General features: G+C 42.7%; 1 protein-coding gene across 4 annotated transcripts; it reads left to right on the top strand.

Annotated features, from left to right (window-relative positions):
• The first annotated feature begins 877 nt into the window (after positions 1–877).
• Positions 878–17,496, top strand: LOC118088222 (cytochrome P450 4B1). 4 transcript variants are annotated; one of them, XR_004692964.3, is made up of 13 exons: positions 878–1,205; positions 2,377–2,518; positions 3,173–3,217; positions 5,397–5,524; positions 5,918–6,048; positions 6,663–6,814; positions 8,385–8,491; positions 10,245–10,435; positions 11,060–11,193; positions 11,813–11,877; positions 13,589–13,711; positions 13,830–13,912; positions 14,243–14,291. XR_004692964.3 is itself a non-coding variant. In XM_035121568.3 (12 exons), the coding sequence occupies exons 1-12, from the start codon at positions 1,008–1,010 to the stop codon at positions 14,409–14,411; spliced, it is 1,545 nt and encodes a 514-aa protein (XP_034977459.3). In that variant the 5' UTR covers positions 879–1,007; the 3' UTR covers positions 14,412–14,692. The 4 variants fall into 4 exon arrangements, 2 of the variants coding, with proteins under 2 accessions (XP_034977459.3, XP_088530209.1); XR_004692963.3 differs by lacking the exon at positions 13,589–13,711 and adding an exon at positions 17,361–17,496 and having other exon boundaries at positions 879–1,205; positions 14,243–14,475; XM_035121568.3 differs by lacking the exon at positions 13,589–13,711 and having other exon boundaries at positions 879–1,205; positions 14,243–14,692.
• Positions 17,497–20,169: the final 2,673 nt, after the last annotated feature.

Raw genomic sequence — 20,169 nt, 5'->3', positions numbered from 1 at the left:
CCAACCAAACCTAGAGCAGTGCTTTTTCCCACCTTGAGCCCCCAGGTGTTGTTGGACTACAACTCCCATCATCCCTGACCATTGACTAAGATGGTGGAAGATTATGGGAGCTGTGGGCGAACATCATCTGGGGACCCAAGGCATATTTCTGCAAAACAATGTCATTAATAGAATGTGTTGTTCGGTTTCATTTCCCCAAATACATGCATTTTTATGCACCATTTACCTCAGTGTATGTTGGAGAACTACATTGCAAAATTCGGAGAAAGGCAAATTTTGAATAATGTGCTTTGTTTCTTGTATTTTATTGTTTCAATTTAAAAAACAAAAACAAAGATGGAAATTGAATCAAATATGTCCCCTATCACTATTGGGGAATTTGCAGCTACTGGTAGACATCAGTTCCTGAGGGGAGACTGGCTCATGGGATGCCTCTGGCTTGATAGAGCCTTTTCCAAAAGTATAGGATTCAGTCCATGCAGATGATGAGGGAAGCCCAACTCAAGCAGGGGTTGGCTGACACCATTTATTCCAACTGGAAGCAGTTGCTATTGCTCAGTAGAAACACTGCACAAAATAAGAGGCAAACATAAAACCGAAAGAATATTTTCTTCCCTATCAAATGCCCTTCTCTATACCAGTCCTCCCTTGAAGTCACTGTGATATCTTCTTTGAATATCAGTGAATTCTGGGTGTACCAAATACTTCCACGGATAAAGTACATTTTCACCTTGCATGGAGTTAATTAAAACAGCATTTCCCAATAACAGTGATCTGATCCAGCTCTGAAGTGAGAAAAAGGGGAGGATTCATCAGCACCCAATGGGTGAAAGTAATTAGAGTGTGTGGGTGGAGGTTTAAACAGTTCCCAGATTCCTGCAGGACCAGCTGCCAAAAAGTTGTTCTGGTAATTTGATGCCACTCACAAGAAAAAAGCCAGCAAAACAGCAAACCTTTTGAGGACTTATTCTAGCTACTGGAGCAAAGCAAGCAGCAGGCAGCTGGTTATGGAAATTGTAATCAATCTCTTGTGGTCCTGGCTACCGGGGAGTTCCTCTTGGTTTTTCTTTTGGACTGTGGCATTGATCTTCACCTGCGTGGCTCTGAAAGCCATCCAGCTATTTCAGACAAGGCAGAAACTGATCAAGGGTTTTAGGAGTTTCCCAGGACCTCCAAGCCACTGGCTATATGGCCATATCCACATGGTAAGGGATTCTCTGACTTTCCTGGCGAGATGTTGGGTCTCTCTTTGCGAAATTGCATTTCTCGATAAGGAACTGGAAATTGACTGGATTCTGTGTTACCTGCCACCGTTCAGTTGTGCCTAAAGAGTAGAGCACAGAATAACTACTTTCTGGAGCTCTGGTTCCAATTCATATTGTGGATCAGAGGAATCCTACCACAGTGCTTTCTCTGCTTCATATCACAAGGATAAATCTGTTTTTTGTTGTTGTTGGCATGCAAAGACTACATCAGGAACACAGAAAGATAGATGAAATCAGTGGATTTAAACTTTATGATGTGACACAGAATAATTACTTTCTTGCCGAGTGTTTCCTCAGCTTCATGTCACATTCTAAAAGGCTATTTTCTATCAAATGTGCTGCTTCATTAATGTTGCCATTCAGTGTGCTGGCACCTGCAAGGCAGCTGGCTTGGGGACGGCTGTGCTGGGTCAGCAGACTGGGCTCCACTCATTGGCTGCACATGATTGGACTGTTGGAACTTTTGATTTGCCCAAGGAATCTACAATAGCTAGTCACTGGGACATGATTCATGGCACCTTCTGAATGGAGGGCCGCCAACAAGGGGCCGCAACTGCCGCCCACTAGGAACCGGATACATGGCCATTGTGGGCTTAGTCATAGTGCCCTCCCTACTGTGTGAAGGCAATAGTTATAGTGTAAAGGAACATACTTGACAAGACAACAATTTGGGAGGGGGGAAAGGCCACAACCTTATTGAGGTGGACTTTGACTCACATGTATATCCATTTCATTTTCCTGTTGAAGTGCTGAAATTTTGAACAGGGTATTGCCACGTATTGTGGCCTCCCCAATATGCTGATCTCGAGTTCCATATTCAACCCTTACTCCCCGACTCCCATATTTGGCATGCAACAGTTTGCATTTGTGATGGATCTGTTTCTCTTATCCAATGAAATGAAATTGATAAGGGGAGGCCAATGTCGAATAGAAAGAAACAGGTTTAAAAAGACTGTGGTTTTAGGACTGAGCCAAGTGGGTGAATTATTTCTTTGTTACATATGCATCCCAGCTGAAAATTATACACTATTACATTACCTGATTATCTGTTTTCATCCTGAACTAAACATTTAATCACAATAACCAAGATGTAAACTGGTTACCAATACAGATGAAGCCTGAGGAAGAATTCCTGAACGCGGCAGCATGGACAGAAAAGTACCCGCACTGTTATCCACGTTGGTATGGAAATTTCTTGGCTTTCCTGTGCCTCAACCACCCTGAATATACAAAGACAGTGTACAGCAGAGGTGGTAAGAAACTTATGTTCCTCTGATCATGCAGTTAAATGAATATGCTAGAGGCTGTCAAAATTATTCGTGCAGCAAGTTGCACTGCTCTTCTGCTCTTTGGTTTTATCGAGATATAAATGTAAGTGATTCATATTTCAAGGGCATCCTAAAGCAACCTTCAAGATGTTTTGAACTCCAACTACCACCAGTCCCTCACTGCCAGGCAAAGAGCTCCAACTCCCAGCTCTAGTTCTACCCAAGTCTTTAATGCTCAGATCAGATTGGTAGAGAAGGCACAATGCAGGCTACAAAGTTCAACAGGTACATTAGAGAATTGGATATTTCCTTTTGGAAATTGGGGGGAAGCACAACTATTTGCCCAACAAATGTCTGGAGTCCCCAAGGCTGGGCAAGGAAATGGTCACACCTTGGAATAAGCTGGGCCTGCAAAGGTTGTTTGTCTTAATTCACATGTGCAAGGATGTGGGAATGTGCATTGGATCTGGCTGCTGAAAAACAAGGAGAGGCAAGTGAGGGAGCTCTGGGTGCCCATAAGAATTCCCTGGATTGAGGCAACAGAGTGCAATTTAGCAAATGAAACATCTGCACTTGTTCTCACAAATACTGTATCATCTCATGCTAACCTCATTGTCTCTCATTTATTACACTATTCAGATCCTAAACCTCTTATAATATACAAATTCCTAATTCCATGGATTGGTATGTATTTTTTCTCACTAATTTTATGTATTCCTGTATTTACTGTGATATTCTTGCATGAAGCATATACATATATGAACAGCTTCCAAAGTTCAGACTTCCTTTGGGTCTACAGCAGGGGTGTCAAACTCAAATTCATCGGGGGCCGCATCAGCAGTTTGGTCACCCTCAAAGGGCCGGTTGTGTCTGTAGGACTATGTGTCCACTCTTTATTATCATAAATTATTGTCACTGCATTCAATTATTACTGTTTTTTGTAATAATGTAAGCTCATTCCCTCCCCCACGCGGATCACATTCCTGCGTCGTGGCGCGTGTGTGGGAGGGGATGTAAACGAGGGAAATTTGAACTAAAGGTGGGGATCGACGGCTTGGGGGGGGGCTCAACTAAACCTTTGACAGGAAGGAGAAAGCCACTGCTGGGATTAAAAACCTGCAGATGGAAAGAGGGCTTCCCTCTCCTGCCCTGCGCACACCCAAACCCCGCTAGGCAGGATGCCACACCTTGCACCCCCCCCATGTTTTGGAGAGGGGCAGGAACATGTGGTGCAGCGCCAACTCCCTGCTTTGCTTTTGCATCCTCCCTCCTCAGCGCCAGAGTCCCTTCCCCTCGCGCTGAGGGAGGGCAGCGGATTTCCCGAGGAGGAAGGCGGCGGCAGCCCCAGCGGATGTGCATCTTCGCCTCAGAGCTGCTCTTCCCCCCCCCTTTCGCCCGCTCGCTCGCCCACCTCCCGGATGCAGCCGAGGAGAGGAAGGGAAGCGGCGGGCGGCGGCTCCCCAGTGCCGCCTCACTCGCTCTCGGAGACAACAGCAAAGCCCGCCAAAAAAAAATCCAGCGCTGCTCTGTCCCGGCACCAACTTTGCTGGTGGCGCTGTTGTCGTCTTCGCCACCGCCTCTCCCTACCGGGACTGCAGGCAGAGGAGGCTTGAAAACCTCCCCCCCCCAAAAAAATTCCCCTCCCACCTACTCAAACTGCGAGGCGACTCCATCTGGAGCCCTACATCACGAGGGGCTGAGAGGAGGAGGCGGCAGAGCGGGAAGAGCAGGAATCCGTGCCGTCACCGCCGCCTCCCTCCCGGCCGCCCCCCCCCCGGGGATCAGCTCCGCCGGAACTGAGAAGCCAAAGGGCGGCTCGGGGGTGGGGGGCAGAGCAAAAGCCAGGCACCCTCCTGAGTGTCTATGAGGAGAAAACGGGGAAAGAGGGAAGAGAAACCCGGCTCCATCAAGAGAGCGGCTGTTGCGCTTCGCCTACTTCCCCCTCAGGCTCACTCCGCGTCCCTTTCGCCCGCTCGCTCGCCCAACTCCCGGATGCAGCCGAGGAGAGGAAGGGAAGTGGCGGGCGGCGGCTCCCCAGTGCCGCCTCACTCGCTCTCGGAGACAACAGCAAAGCCCGCCAAAAAAAAATCCAGCGCTGCTCCGTCCCGGCACCAACTTTGCTGGCGGCGCCTGTAGGGCTTTCCTATCTCCTCGGCGGGCTTCCTCCTCCTCCTGCATCTCACTTCCCCGTCTGGCCGCTGTGCCACCGCCTCCCTCAGCCTCATTCGAAATTGAAATTCCCTGGCCAAAGCCGTCAGCGCGGCTCCAGCGCCCCAGCCTCCGCCTGCAGCCCCGCCCCCGGTTTTGACCCTCGGCCAATCGCAGGCTCCAGAACTACTGTTAGCTGCTAATGTCGGCGGCGGCTACGCGGGCCACATGACGATGTCTGGCGGGCCGGATTAGCCCCCCGGGCCTTGTGTTTGACACCCGTGGTCTACAGGAAGCTACTGATATTTGTTAAGCTGGTGCCTTCCAGGAGGCTTCAATGCCAGCTTTATTCCTTTGGCCAACTGATTTCTGCCCATGTTGCTGAAGAATCAGACTCTATAGTATGTTTCCCTAAAATCTCAAAAATCTGTCCTTATAGAGTCTATGAATATGGACTTTTCGGGTTGTAAGGAAATATACACACTGCATTCCATGTTTCAGAAATCCTTTAGTAGGTAAATAGATTCTTAACTTGAATTGTTCCAGCAATTAAGTGCCTACTTCAATGGGTCGAATATAGTACTGGGTGGATCCTTCTACTCTAAACCCTGTCATCTGTGGTGGATAATTTACCACGTGACCCTGGTGTATGTGCCTAAGAAAGACAACATTATCTTTGGCTTCTGTTCCTCATTTTTCTCCCTTTCCCTGGCAGGAAGGGGGCTTCTAATCCTGAATGGGCCAAAGTGGCAGCAGCACCGAAAACTGCTGACTCCCGGATTCCATTACAATATTCTGAAGCCTTATGTGCCTCTTATGGCAGAATCAGTCCAAGATATGCTGGTAAGAAATGTCATTGTTAGTTTCAGGAGGTCAGCACCAGTCTAAGAAGTAGGTCATGCACCTTGATGATCTCAGTCTTGCTTTGAGCAGACTCAGGGGGCCTCTAATTTCTCTTTTTCTTTTACCTGACATACCACAAAGATCTTTTGAAAAGTTTGAGTCATAAGCCCCCATTGAAGTGTGAAGCTAGTTGAGCAGCCCTTTGGGTCGCAGGCAATGAGTTTGCAGCAGCATAGAATTCTAAAATTCATTAACTTGTGAACCTTGATATTGTCTTTAATTAGTTCATTCACATTTTCAAGATGAACAGATGGTGATGTCTCTAATAATGAATCATCTAATCATTTGGGAGACTTCTCTATTCTCATTTTTTCCCCTTTCCTAAAATATTAGGATATATGGGGAAAGCTGGAACTCAACAACCCCACAGCATCAGTGGAGATGTTCGAACATGTCAGCCTGATGACTCTTGATACTATTATGAAATGTGCCTTCAGCTACCAGGAAAATGCTAAAACAGACAGGTCAGTATAAAATGCCTAATTCAGAGATGGTGGGAGTCACAGACAGATACAGACCTTCTTTTCTGTGTCATGAGAAGCAAGCCTAGGATTGCAGTCACCTCTGCGATCTGCATATGGTTAAGGAAGCCATTCAGGATGATGGACATCCCTTCATCTTCGGGGAATAATTTCTATAGTTTAAATGCATAAAGAAAACTTTTCTTTTGTCTGTGTTGCTTCTTTTAACCGTCAGCTTCAATGGGTGGCCCTGGGTTCCTTCCTCTAACTTCTGGACCAATTTGTTTGTTCTTATTGTGAGATAACCAGCCTCATCTAACCACCATGCTTAAGTCTAATTAATGCATGAAGGGGTTAAGACCATAGAGTAAGCTGCCCTGCCAGGCTTAGCTCACCATGGAAGGGACCAGGTAATCAGAAACTAATTGGCAGCCAGTGCAGTCAGGCCAGAATTTGTGCAATATGCTCAAAACATCTTACCCTGGTGAGCTACAATGCCGCCAAACACTGCACCAGCTGAAGTTTCTGAAACTGTCTTCAGAGGTAGCCCTATATATATCTAATCTTCTTTTTTGTCTTTTTGTGTTTTATTGGTTTCCATTTCTCACTGTCCACAGAGAAAATTCCTATATTCGAACTGTTTTTGATCTCGGGTTCCTGGCTTATCAGAGATTTAAAACACCATTGCATCACAATGATCTCATTTACCGGTTGAGCTCCAAAGGGCGTCAGTTTTACAAAGCTTGCAAAATAGCCCACCATCACACAGGTATGTATTTTTTACTTCCTGTCAAGAACTTTTTTCTTCCTCCTCCCCCCTCCTCTTCTTCTTCTGAGCTAATATATAATTTTATTTCCTAATAAAAAAATTCAAAAGAAATAAAGATATTATTATAAGTATAAGTATTGGTATGATGCACAAGACAATTTTTTAAAAATAATAATTTATCAATTGGTCATCTTAGAAAAGTTAGAGAGACTAGGGTTTATCATTGAAATCAACCAGCACCTTGGCAATATATTTACCTTCCTATTAATTCATCTTATACTTCATAATAACATGAATTCTCTTTCTGGAACCCTTAAATCTGATCATTTGTCTAACATAATGAATATATCTTTCTTATTAAACCACTGAGCCTAGGGCTTGCTGATCAGAAGGTCGGCGGTTCGAATCCCTGGGACGGGGTGAGCTCCCGTTGCTTGGTCCCAGCTCCTGCCAACCTAGCAGTTCGAAAGCACGTCAAAGTGCAAGTAGATAAATAGGAACCGCTACAGCGGGAAGGTAAACGGCATTTCCGTGCGCTGCTCTGGTTTGCCAGAAGCGGCTTTGTCATGCTGGCCACATGACCTGGAAGCTGTACGCCGGCTCCCTCGGCCAATAATGCGAGATGAGCGCGCAACCCCAGAGTCGGTCACGACTGGACCTAATGGTCAGGGGTCCCTTTACCTTTACCTATACTTCTCAGAATCTTTCATGAATGCAGCCAATTTAATCATTTCTATCTGTCCCCAGAGACATATCTCATATTTCATTGTCCTTTTCCCACATCATTCCTGTTCAGGATTTCTCCCTGGCTTCTAGCAACTGTCTTTGGAGATCATGTAACCTTTACTGAATTTTTAAATGTCCAGCAAGGTGAAAAGACCCTCAGGAAACCTGGCAGATAAAAGGGCAGAGTTTGCATCTGGATTATTATCTTCCCTATATTCTGGGACCTCTTTTCCTTTTTAGCTTTCTCCTATGTGAAGCTTTAATACCAACATGATAATTCTCTCTAAGAATAAAAAAAATCCTTCCAGTAGCACCTTAGAGACCAACTAAGTTTGTTATTGGTATGAGCTTTCGTGTGCATGCACACTTCTTCAGCACACGAAAAGTCCTCATACCAATAACAAACTTAGTTGGTCTCTAAGGTGCTACTGGAGGGATTTTTTTTTTTAAAAAAATTGTTTCAACTACGGCAGACCAACACGGCTACCTACCTGTAACTCTCTCTAAGAACATAGGAATAGCCTGTTGGCTCAGGCCAATAGCCCATTCTAGTGCAACATCCTTTCTCACTGTGGGAAACCAGGAATCAGAACCCGAACACAAGAGAAATCTCCCCTCCTGTGGTTCCCAGAAAACAGCATTCGGAAGCCTTAATGCTCCCAAGTGTGGACTGAAATTTGGACTGGAGACCGTTAGCTCTTTAAGCTACTGATCATCCTAAGCTTCCTTTTCAGAGCTCTGCTAACAAAAGGCTTTGTTACCACAAGCATAACACAGTCTAAATATATTTGCTTGCCTCTTGCGCATAGCTTTATTCATTTCATACTGTGTGTCTTCAATGCAGAGAAGGTAATAAGAGAGAGGAAGGATTCCCTCAAGAATGAGAAAGAGCTTGAAAAGATTCTGAAGAAGAGGCATTTGGACTTCCTGGATATTCTGCTTTGTGCAAAGGTGAACATTGCAAAAATAATGCACCTATGCATGCTATATTGCTAAGGGCTTTTCCAGCCATCACTAATCGGTTCAGATGACATAGCCCAAGCAAAACTCCCATGGTCTGTAATCCTATATAATAAAGTACAAGTGTCTCTGCGTCCAGTATTCCCTGTGTCCCTGGGTTTGCGCTACTGCGCATGTGCCCCACAGACACAGGGACTGGACGCACAGAGCGCAATCCCTGCGCACTCACTTGCGCCCTCGAGCTGGGGGGGGGGCGGAATGCAGTTCTCTCTCCCTCAACGGCTTCCCCTCCAAACCGCCGTTCCGCGCCTTGCCTCCCGACTAACGGCGCAAGGGGAAGAGGGAAAGGAACCGCGAGGGATTGTGACGTGAGCGTGCGATGGAGCCGCCGTTCCCCACCCCCACCCCACCGCCATCGCCGTTCCCCACCGCCACCCCATCGCCGCATCCCAACCCCTCTCCCCACCCGGCGGTTAAGATAGCCGTAAAAAGAATGAGGCAAGGCGGGCTCAGCTCTAGGTGGGTTGGGAAAGGCGGGAGGGCGTGCGTGCACGCGGCGGGAGACGCGACGACGTCAGGGGAAGCACACAACGGACGCAGGGACACAAACAGCCTAGAGCACCGTGGGAGGGGCCAGAGAGTCCCGAGCCTCTGGGATGCAGCAGTGCTCTGTAGGACTTTGAATCCTCCTCCTGCTGCCGTGGCTTGGCGCCTGGAACTGGCTGCTGCTGCTGCTGCTGCTGAAGCACCGACAAAGCACCCAGCAGCGCCGCGTGGAGCGCCCCGAGCCACGGCAGGAGGAGGAGGATTCAAAGTGCTACAGAGCACTGCTGCGTCCCAGAGGCTCAGGACTCGCCGACCCGGCAAGCCGCCACCTCCTCTTCCTCCTGCCGCGGCTCAGCACCCTCCCCGCTAACGCGCAACTCTGAGGAGGCTATACGCACCTCTCCTAAAAAAAGACACCCGCTGCCTCACGCTGCGCGGGAAATGCTTTTTGCCCCTGGGTCCCTTCCCGCTCTTTTCTGGCGCCGAATCATGGAAGCGCCCCCCCCGCTTCCTTTTCTTTCTTTCTTTCTCCCTGTCTTCTCTCCCTCTTTCTTATTCTTTCCTTCTTTATTCCCTTCCTTCTTTCCTACTCTTCTTTCTCTCCCCTCTTTCCTTCCCCTCTCCCTCCTGCTCCCTCCTTCCTTCCTTCCTACCTTCCATCCTTCCCATCTTTCTTCCTCTCCCTCATTCTTATTCTTTCTTTCCTTCCTTCCTTCCTTCTTTCTCCCTTTCTGTCTTCTCTCCCTCTTTCTTATTCTTTCCTTCTTTATTCCCTTCCTTTTTTCTCTCCCCTCTTTCCTTCCTCTCTCCCTCCTGCTCCCTCTTTTCTTCCTTCCTTCCTTAGCTCACTGTTCTAGCACTCGTTATTTTAACGGGCTTCAAGATACTAGTATATACATAAAATGGTAAGGCTGTCATCACACTTGCAGTTTGTGTGGCTGCTGACAGGTGGCCATGTCAAGTACAGCAGGATGGCAGAATGGCGGGTAGGCACATGAGTGAGCAAGCATCATGGGTGGCCGGTGGCCCAGGTGAGCTGTTTAATGGGGGGGGTGCTTCAGAGAGCAGTTTGGCAAACTGCTTTCTGAAGCACCTCCCCCTTCTTTGATGTGAGCTGGGGGAGGAGGAAGGTCTTTGGAGAACTTAAAATATTGGATCTCACCAATTGTATAATACGCTATGTTCCCTGTGCGGTTAGGATGAAAATGGAAATCCATTGTCGGATGAAGACATACGTGCAGAAGTGGACACATTCATGTTTGAAGGTCATGATACCACAGCTAGTGGAATCTCTTGGCTCTTTTATTGTATGGCCCAGAACCCTGAGCATCAGCAGAGATGCAGAGAGGAGATCATGGAGCTTCTTGGGCGACAGGAGGATATTCAATGGTCAGACTAAATTATTGCTCAACCTTAAATGTTTATTTCCTGCGTTATGGGGTTTCTCAAAAATTAAGAGAAGATGAAGGGACAGCAACAGTGCAGAGTATTTTACAATCAGAGTACTCTGACCACAAGTCTCAGGTTGCTTAGGTTCCAGGGAAGCTCTCCTATGCTCTTGAACCCTATTTGCTATATCTTAATAAACAGTTAAAAAGGTAAAAGGTAAAGGTAAAGGACCCTGACAGTTAAGTCCAGTTGCAGACAACTCTGGGGTTGTGGCACGCAACTCGCTTTACAGGCCGAGGAAGCCGGTGTTTGTCCACAGACAGTTTTTCCGGGTCATTTGGCCAGCATGACTAAGCCGCTTCTGGCGAAACCAGAACAGTGCACGGAAACGCTGTTTACCTTCCTGCCACAGCAGTACCTATTTATCTACTTGCACTTTGGGGCGTGCTTTCGAACTGCTAGGTTGGCAGGAGCTGGGATCAAGCAATGGGGGCTCACCCCGTCACGGGGATTCAAACCGCTGACCTTCTGATTGGCAAGCCCAAGACTACCACAGCGCCACCTGCGTCCCTTAATAAATGGTTATGAGACCTAAATCTGGCAATTTTGGGCTGTGTCTTTAAGGGACGACTTGGGAAAGATGACGTACAGCACCATGTGCATTAAGGAGAGCCTTCGGCTTTATCCTCCAGTACCTCTCATAGCACGAGAACTGAATTCACCTGTGACCTTTGCTGATGGACGAAGCTTACCAAAAGGTAGGCTTTCCCTCTCTCTGTTCTGCAGACTTCTTTTGAACTCATTCCTTCCTCTGGCACCTTCATTCTTACCCTGTCTTCACTATTTAATTCCACTTTCTCTTAAACTTCCATCAAGGGTGGCTAACCTTTTATGGACCACATTCACCCTTGGCCTACCTTGTGGGGTTACTGACAACTGTGATGCGGCCACCTCACACTCTTGCATGCACACACTCACATTCATGCACACAGGGAATATGTGGAGGACACACACAGGTGTGCATGCCTACACAGAGGTACACAGCCCCTGTGTTCAGGTGGACACTTTCTGGAGCTACTAAGCCTTAGATGGATCATCTCCTGAGGCCCCACCTACACCTAAATGAATTCATTGGGCAAACAAACAAATATTATATGACCAGGAAAGCACAGTCGTATGCTTTCCAGCTGCCTTCCGGTACTCTGTGCAGGATCTTCCTGGTTACCCGTGCAACAACTCTGAAAATCTGCCTGTCTTTGCAGCAAGTTATGGGGAATGAATGTTTGCTAAATGCCACTGGAAAGCAATTAATTCAGATTACATAATATCACTGCTGATGAAATGATAATAGATGATGTGTCTCTCTCTTTTTCATAGGCTTTCTAACAATATTGGATATTTACGGTCTTCACAGAAATCCTGAGGTTTGGGACAATCCTGAGGTAATAATAAAAGAAGAAAAGTCTTGACCTTTCTGGTGAGACTGAGAGAAGTTGACATTTTCTAGTATACCTGAAGGAGCGTCTCCACCCCCCATTGTTCTGCCCAGACACTGAGGTCCACCTTCTGGCGGTTCCCTCACTGCGAGAAGCCAAGTTACAGGGAACCAGGCAGAGGGCCTTCTCAATAGTGGCACCCGCCCTGTGGAACGCCCTCCTATCAGAAGCCAAAGAGAAAAATAGCTACCAGACTTTTAGAAGACATCTGAAGGCAGCCCTGTTTAGGGAAGCTTTTAATGTTTGATAGATTATTGCATTTTAATATTCTGTTGGAAATCACCCAGAGTGGCTGGGGAAACCCCGCCAGATGGGTGGGGTATAAATAATAAATTATGATGATGATGATGATGACGACGACATGCTTTAAGAAAAAGATGGTGGAGAACATCAGAATAATTGCCATAGACACATAAAATTTCTTTAAGAAAAGAGACCAATTGTTTGCCTCACTGGTACTGCAACATTTGACTAGATATGTGGATTTATCCCAATGTTTTGTTTTACCAGTTTCTTGCTTGTTTTACCTTACTAAATGCATCCAGAAGTATTCCAGTTTGGAGGTGAGAAAGGCCTATGGAGATCAGGACGTATGGAAGTGTTCTGCCAAAAATCCACCCACACCCACCCACAAGTCCCTAAAGTGCTGCTTACAAGAACTGTGTAGGCTTCCCTCTCCATTCAAAGAGCAACTTCAGGAGCAACATCAGCACCATAGCAGGGGGGGAAAGGTTAGCATTTCCCTCCCAACCCCTGAAGGCCTGTTGCTGATCTGACAACACAATAACTCTGTATACAGATTTAAAAACATGCACACTGATGAAATTAACATAATGTCTCATTTGGCCCAGGCATTTATAGATATGAAGGAATTTTCCTCTTTTTTTAATTTTAAAAATATACTTTATTGATCTTTAAAAAATATACAAAATTATTAAATCATATAGCTCATACATGTCCAAACCATTCATACCAACATAAAAATTGATTAAATCATATAAATCATATAATCACATACATATCTAATCCACTCATACAAACATAAGGATTAATTAAATCAAATTAAATCATATTAAATTAAATCAAATCAAATAAATCATATAAATCATAAATGTTTCAAATCCACTCTTCCAACATAATACAACTGATAAATACAAAATCACAATAATTAAATTACATAAAGAAAATGAAAAATGAAAGTCCAGAAAAAGGAAAAAAGAAAAATAGGAAAGAAAAAAAATAATGGTGAAAAGAGCACATGGATCAAAGAAAAGAAAAGAAAATAGATAAAAATTTCCTTCCTACTATTTGCAACACGCTTCCCTTTACCTAATCTCCCTTTCTGCTATTTATCTTTACTTTCTTTATTTACTTTCTTTCTATTATTCAACCCTTTTTCCTCTCCTTTTATATCTCTATTCTAGACACGCTACTATATTATTTTCTATGTTCTCTTTTTCCAGATAGTCTTGTACATATTTCCATTCTTCTATTATTTTACGCCTAGGTACATTTCTTACTATTGCTGTTAGTTTTGCCAATTTTAAATACTCTATTAATTTTTCTTGCCATTCTTGGACTGTTGGTATCTTTTTTTCTTTCCAGTTTTAAAAACATGCACACCGATGTAATTAACATCATGTCTCATTTGGCCCAGGCATTTATAGATATGAAGGAATTTTCCTTCAGATTACACTGGGGGAAACATATTGCTAAGAGTGCAGTCCTATAATCCTATACAGAACTAAGCCCCATGGAGCTCAATGGGCATTATGACCTGGTAAGTGGGTACAGAACAGTATTCTTTTTTGTGAATGTCCCTTTTTCCTTTAGCTCTTTCTTCCACTATATCTGTTGCCATTCTAATACAAAGTTCCATGACTTATTTTCTGCTATAGGATTTTAATCCTCTAAGATTCTCCACAGAGAATTCAAAGCATCGCCACCCATATGCTTTCTTGCCTTTTGCTGCAGGGCCAAGGTAAATATTTTTTCACCTATACTTTGCACTGTTTCCTCCATAACGGGAGACTTTGACATTAATCTTCCATGAAAGACACAACTGTGCTCAAGGCTTATAAAATTGTGGATGAGTCCACAGCAAATCAGAATCAACTGCCAGCATTAAACAATATATACTCAAAAGCCTAAAAGGGTTGGGCAAACAAAGGAGAACAAAGATGGTGCCAGACATTCATTTCTGGGGAGGGAAATCTAAAAGTGAAGGAGCAACATCAGAAAATGCACTGATTTGACCATCTGCAGAATGCTCTTCTGTCTGTAATGTAATATTGCCCTTTATTCTACTCAGGAACTGCATTGGACAACAGTTTGCCATGAATGAAATGAAGGTTGCTCTTGCCCTGACACTCCAGCACTTTGAGCTTTTGCCTGATCCTGCCAACCTTCCGATTCCCATGCCACAGCTTGTCACCCGATCAATGAATGGGATATATCTGAAGCTGAAGGCTCTCCACTGATGCTTGCTGTTGCCACAGTAGTAATGTCTGCTTCAGGACTCTCGATTCCTACCAATAAATATTGGTAGGCACTATTAATATTAATAATATGCACTACACTTCTACAGAAGCTGGTTCAGGAAATGGCACCTCTTCCAAATATAGATTCCCCCCCCCCGTATTTTCAGTCAGCTATTACTGCAATAAACATGTTCAGTCATCGCTTTTACATTCTCAACCCAACATGCTTCCTTTTATCCTACCAGATCATATTCTGAAATAAATGCACTGGATTAACTTAAGTCCACTGGTTTCAAAGTGTTTACTTTGGGCACCACTTATTTGGGTTCCTTCCTTTGTCCATTACACTATAATGTTATATATATATAAGAAATCCTAAGAATACACAGATACAAAAAGAAATAAAAGCATTACAAACACAGTTTTCTTAATTGGTCAATCAAGAGATTGAATCGAAAATCAAATGGATGAAACAAAAATTGTTTGATTCTGCAAATAAGTGTGGTAAACTACTTGCCTGGCAATTGAGAAAAAGACAGAAACAGAATACCATCACAAACCTCGTTCAAGAAGGGAAAAATCTGGAACACCCGACTGAGATCAGAAAATGCTTTCAAAAATATTATAAGCAGCTGTACAAAAGAGGAAAGGAAGATAAGGATAACATAGAGCAATTTCTGGATAAAAATGGCTTGCAGAAAATCCCCGAAGACAAGAAATCCCTACTTAGCCAACAAATTTTGAGACAAGAAGTAGAACAAGCGATAATGCAAATGCAACTGGGTAAAGCACCAGGACCTGATGGACTAACAGCAAAGTAATATAGAATGATGAAAGATTGGCTGATTCAGCCTTTAATGGACTTATGCAACCAAATATTGAAAGGTGGGGAGGCACCGGAGTCTTGGAAAGAGGCCTACATCACGCTGATACCTAAACCAGACACGGATAGAACCCAAGTCAAGAACTATTGCCCAATTTCATTATTAAATGTGGATTACAAAATATTTGCAAATATCTTGGCTTCCAGACTGATAAGAGTTTTGAAAGACATTATCCACCACGACCAAGCAGGTTTTTTACCTGGGAGACATATGAAAGACAACATAAGGAACGTGGTGGACATCTTAGAGATGCTGGAGCAAAAGAAAAATACAAAAGCCATATTGATGTTCATAGACGCCGAGAAAGCTTTCGATAATATTTCTTGGTTGTTCATGAAAAAGAATTTAGAAAGGATGGAGATTGGCCAGAATTTTCTGAATGGAGTAAATGCGATCTATTCGGAGCAAAAAGCTAAAATTATTGTTAACAATGTGGTATCAGAAGAAATTAGAATTGAAAAAGGAACAAGGCAAGGGTGCCCCCTTTCCCCTTTGTTATTTATAACAGTCCTGGAGGTTTTACTCTCATTGATTAGAAAGGATGAGGAAATTAAAGGAGTAACAGTAGGGAGAAAACAATTTAAACTTAAAGCCTTTGCAGATGACCTAGTATTAACTTTACAAGATCCAGAATCCAGTGCAATTAGGGCACTGGAGCAAATACATGAATTTGGATGTGTGGCAGGTTTCAAACTGAATAAGAGTAAAACCAAAGTCTTAGATAAGAATTTAGATTCTATCAAAAGAGAAAAGTTACAGAATGAAACTGGTTTGTCATTTGTTAAGAAGGTGAAGTACCTGGGTGTGAATATGACTGCTAAGAATTTGAATTTATTCAAAGATAATTATGTTAAATTATGGAATGAAATTAAGAATGATTTAGAAACTTGGACAAATCTGAAATTGTCTTTGTTGGGTCGCATTGCAACAATTAAGATGAATGTATTGCCAAAGATGTTATTTTTATTCCAAGCATTGCCAATAATTGATAAGATGGAATGTTTTAAAGAATGGCAAAAGACGCTTTCGAAATTTATATGGCAGGGGGAAAAACCCAGGATTAAATATAAGATTCTAACTGATAGTAAAGAAAGAGGGGGCTTCTCCCTGCCAGACCTAAAGATCTATTATGAAGCGGCTGCCTTTTGCTGGATGAAAGAATGGCTTTTGCTAGAAAATACTGATGTATTAGATTTGGAAGGATATGATAATGCATTTGGTTGGCATGCGTATTTGTGGTATAATAAAGTGAAGGTTCACAAAGGCTTCAAAAATCACATAATTAGAAAATCATTGTATAATGTATGGATTAGATATAAAGATCTATTAGAAAGAAAAACACCTAAATGGATTTCACCTTTAGAAGCTAAAACACATAAGAGATTGAATATGGAAACCGGTTGGTTAAACGGTTGGTTAAAATATAGAGATTTGTTAATAGAAGAAGGAGACCAATGCAAGTTAAAAACATATGAACAGTTAAAAAGTAAACTGAATGATTGGCTCCAATACCATCAGATTAATGAAGTATTTAAAATGGATAGGAAAGTTGGTTTTCGATTGGAAAAGTCAAAGCTGGAAACAGAATTGTTAGAACCAAAATCAAAAATACTTTCCAGAATGTATAAGTTACTGCTTGAGTGGCATACGAAAGATGAACAAACAAAGAATGTTACGATATTGTGGGCAAAGGATGTGGGACATAATATTCTGATGGAAGATTGGGTAAAACTATGGAAACAGAATGTGAAATTTACTGCGTGTAGTCTTTTAAGTGAAAATATAATGAAAATGATGTATAGATGGTATCTTACACCAGTAAAATTAGCTAGGATGTATCATAATAAAGATAACAAGCGTTGGAAATGTAAGAAAGACGAAGGTTCCTTTTACCACATGTGGTGGACTTGCCCATTAGTAAGAGATTTCTGGGAAAAGATTTATAATGAGCTGAAGAGAGTGTTGAAAAACACATTTACCAAGAAACCAGAATCCTTCCTATTGGGTATAGTTGGAAAAGAGATCCCTAAGAAAAATGTTAATTTTTTCATGTATGCCACAACAGCGGCAAGAGTACTATTAGCCAAGAACTGGAAGTCTCAAGAACTACCAACAGTCAACAATTGGCAAATGAAGATGATGGAGTATATGGAGATGGCTAAGATGACCGGGAGAATCCGTGACCGGGGAGAAGAAGCAACTGAAGAAGATTAAAAAGATTTCAAAATATATTTGAAAAAATATGCTAAAATTGTGTATTAAGATGAGATTTAGAATTCTATAGACGCTGTGGATTTAGAGAATAAGTGAAGTAATAAGAGGGACGAAAGATTTGATATGATATGAAATTTATATAAAAACGTATAAGAAATTGCTAAAGATTAAAATGAATTGAAACGCAGACCGACGGAACCCGAGGAGGTCCCTATATATAATGTTAAAAGAATTTGGAGTTATATTTGGATATTTTTTTCTTGTCTTTTCTTTTCTTTTTGTTGTTGTTGTAAGATTGTTTTTTGTATGTCTTTGTTATTCTTTTCTTTATAAAACTAATAAAAATTATTATAAAAAAAGAAAAGAAAGGATTTAACAAACAAAAAAAGAAGGCAATTGGGCCGCATCCGGCCCCCGGGCCTTAGTTTGGGGACCCTGCAATAGAGGGATAGAGGATGTTTAGTTGTCATGAATTCTTTGCTACCTTGCTGTGATTTTATGGCAAACTATCTCCTGTGCCTATTGAACCTGTCCACTGCAGAGCTTCGGTTATTTACAAGATAGACTCTGAAATCAAAGCTTATTATGCCTGGATATTCATTTTTTGTATGTTTTACCTCATTGACTTTGGGGTTTGTTCTTTTAATAAAACAAAGTATGCATCAGTCTGTTTAGTAATAAATAGGTCATAACTATGGTGTTCCAAGAATTGTATGGGGAAAATCCTGTTCTTTTGAACTTTCTCCTTGTTGCTGATCTACATCAATAGTTCTGTGGGAAGGGTCCTGAACACTTTTTAATATGTCACAACTATTTGTTGTGTTTTTAAAATATGTAATTTACTTGTAAGCCTTCTTGGAAAGATTTCCTTCCTGAACTGTGGAGTATACGGTAAATCACTGTGATAAGAGAAGAATGAATAAATAAATCTAGAAGTTGCCAATAAGAAAAATTATCATATTGACTTCTTGTACACCTTGTGGAAATGCTTAACTAAGCAATCTACATCTGCAAACATTACCATATGAATAAAACAATAATTTTATAGAAAAGGAGACACTTTTTAGCCCATGGCTTAGTCCAGTAGCAGGGCCTTGAATAGCTCCAAGCTGCTAACTTCCTCCAACCAAACCTAGAGCAGTGCTCTTTTCCGTCTTGGGCCCACAGATATTGTTAGACTACAACTCTCAACATCCCTGATCAGTGACTAAGATGGTGGAAGATTATGGGATTTGTGATCCAACATCATCTGGGGATCTAAGGTGGAAGAAAGCTGAAACTTGGCACTCTGTCCTCATGAAAATCTATAATATTAGTGCCAATTTTTCCAAGCGTACAAATGTATGTAATTTTGTCTAATATGCATATTTTTTGCAAAGCAATGTCATTAATAGAATGTGGTTTTTTAATTTCATTTTCACTAATACATGCATTTTTATGCACAATTTACCTCAGTATATGTTGGAGAACTACACCGCAAATTTCAGAGAAGGGCAAATTTTGAATAATGTGCTTTGTTTCTTGTATTGTTTCAGAGACTGCGTATTGTTTCAATTTTTTAATATGAAAAAATGGAAATTGGGGGATTTGCAGACTCTTGATTACAGATGTAGGTGGACTTTGGCTCAGGGGTTGGGTGTATATCTATTTCAGCCTCCTACTGCAGGGCTGAAATTTTGAACAGGGTAATGCCATGTATTGTGGCCTCCCCAAATTGATAATCTCTAGTCCCACATTCAACCTCTACTCCCCGCTCCCATATTTGGCATTTGGCATTTGTGATGGATCTGTTTCTCTTATCCAATGTTACCTAAAACTGGGGAAAGATTTGCAGATTTGCACCCACAAAGGAGCATAAGCAAACAAAAACTTTATATTACAGGTAGGTAGCCGTGTTTATCATGTATCATTATACATGATAAAGCTATCTTTAGCCATCTCACCCTTTGCTTTTTCCTGTAAGACAAATTGCAGTCGTTAACAGTCATCATTGAGTTTCCGCACCTATATCAGTCAAACACCCAATTCCCACCACCCTCCTGAGAATACCCTTCCCCACCCTCACACTATATCTGGAGACTTCTGTTTCAGTGTATCTGAAGAAGTGTGCATGCACACAAAAGCTCATACCAATGACAAACTTAGTTGGTCTCTAAGGTGCTACTGGAAGATTTTTTTTTTAAAAAAAGCTTTATAGGATTACTTTACAATTGCTTCTTCATGCTTAGCTAGTGTATGTTCTTCTACACCTGAGAGGTGGAAATGAAATTGATAAGGGGAGGCCAGTGCAAAACACTGGCTTTAGGGCCATGTCCACATGGTAAGGGATTCTCTGACTTTCCTGGCGAGATGTTTGGTCTCTCGTAAAACTGTGCAGAACAGAAAGAAACAGAATGAAAGCAGGTTTAAAAACTGATTAATGATTCAGATGTAACCTGAGGAGAAAACAGCTTATAAAGTCAAAGTCAAAGAAACGAGAATTCCGAGACCCACTCTTGCTCATCCAAATCTGCCCCCTTTTTCTGCCCCTGTGTGAAAGCCATTTAACGACAGCTCCCCGGTGTGCCAAGTTTCCTGGATGAGAATAATATCAAAGCCAGTTCAGCATGTAATAAACCTCAGTTCTCTGTTGGATGAAGCCGAGCCATGCAGCTACTTTG

The sequence above is a fragment of the Zootoca vivipara genome, chromosome 7, assembly GCF_965207765.1.
Source record: "Zootoca vivipara chromosome 7, rZooViv2.hap1.1, whole genome shotgun sequence".
Lineage (NCBI taxonomy): Eukaryota > Metazoa > Chordata > Lepidosauria > Squamata > Lacertidae > Zootoca > Zootoca vivipara.
This window is presented reverse-complemented; position numbering and strand designations above follow the sequence as displayed.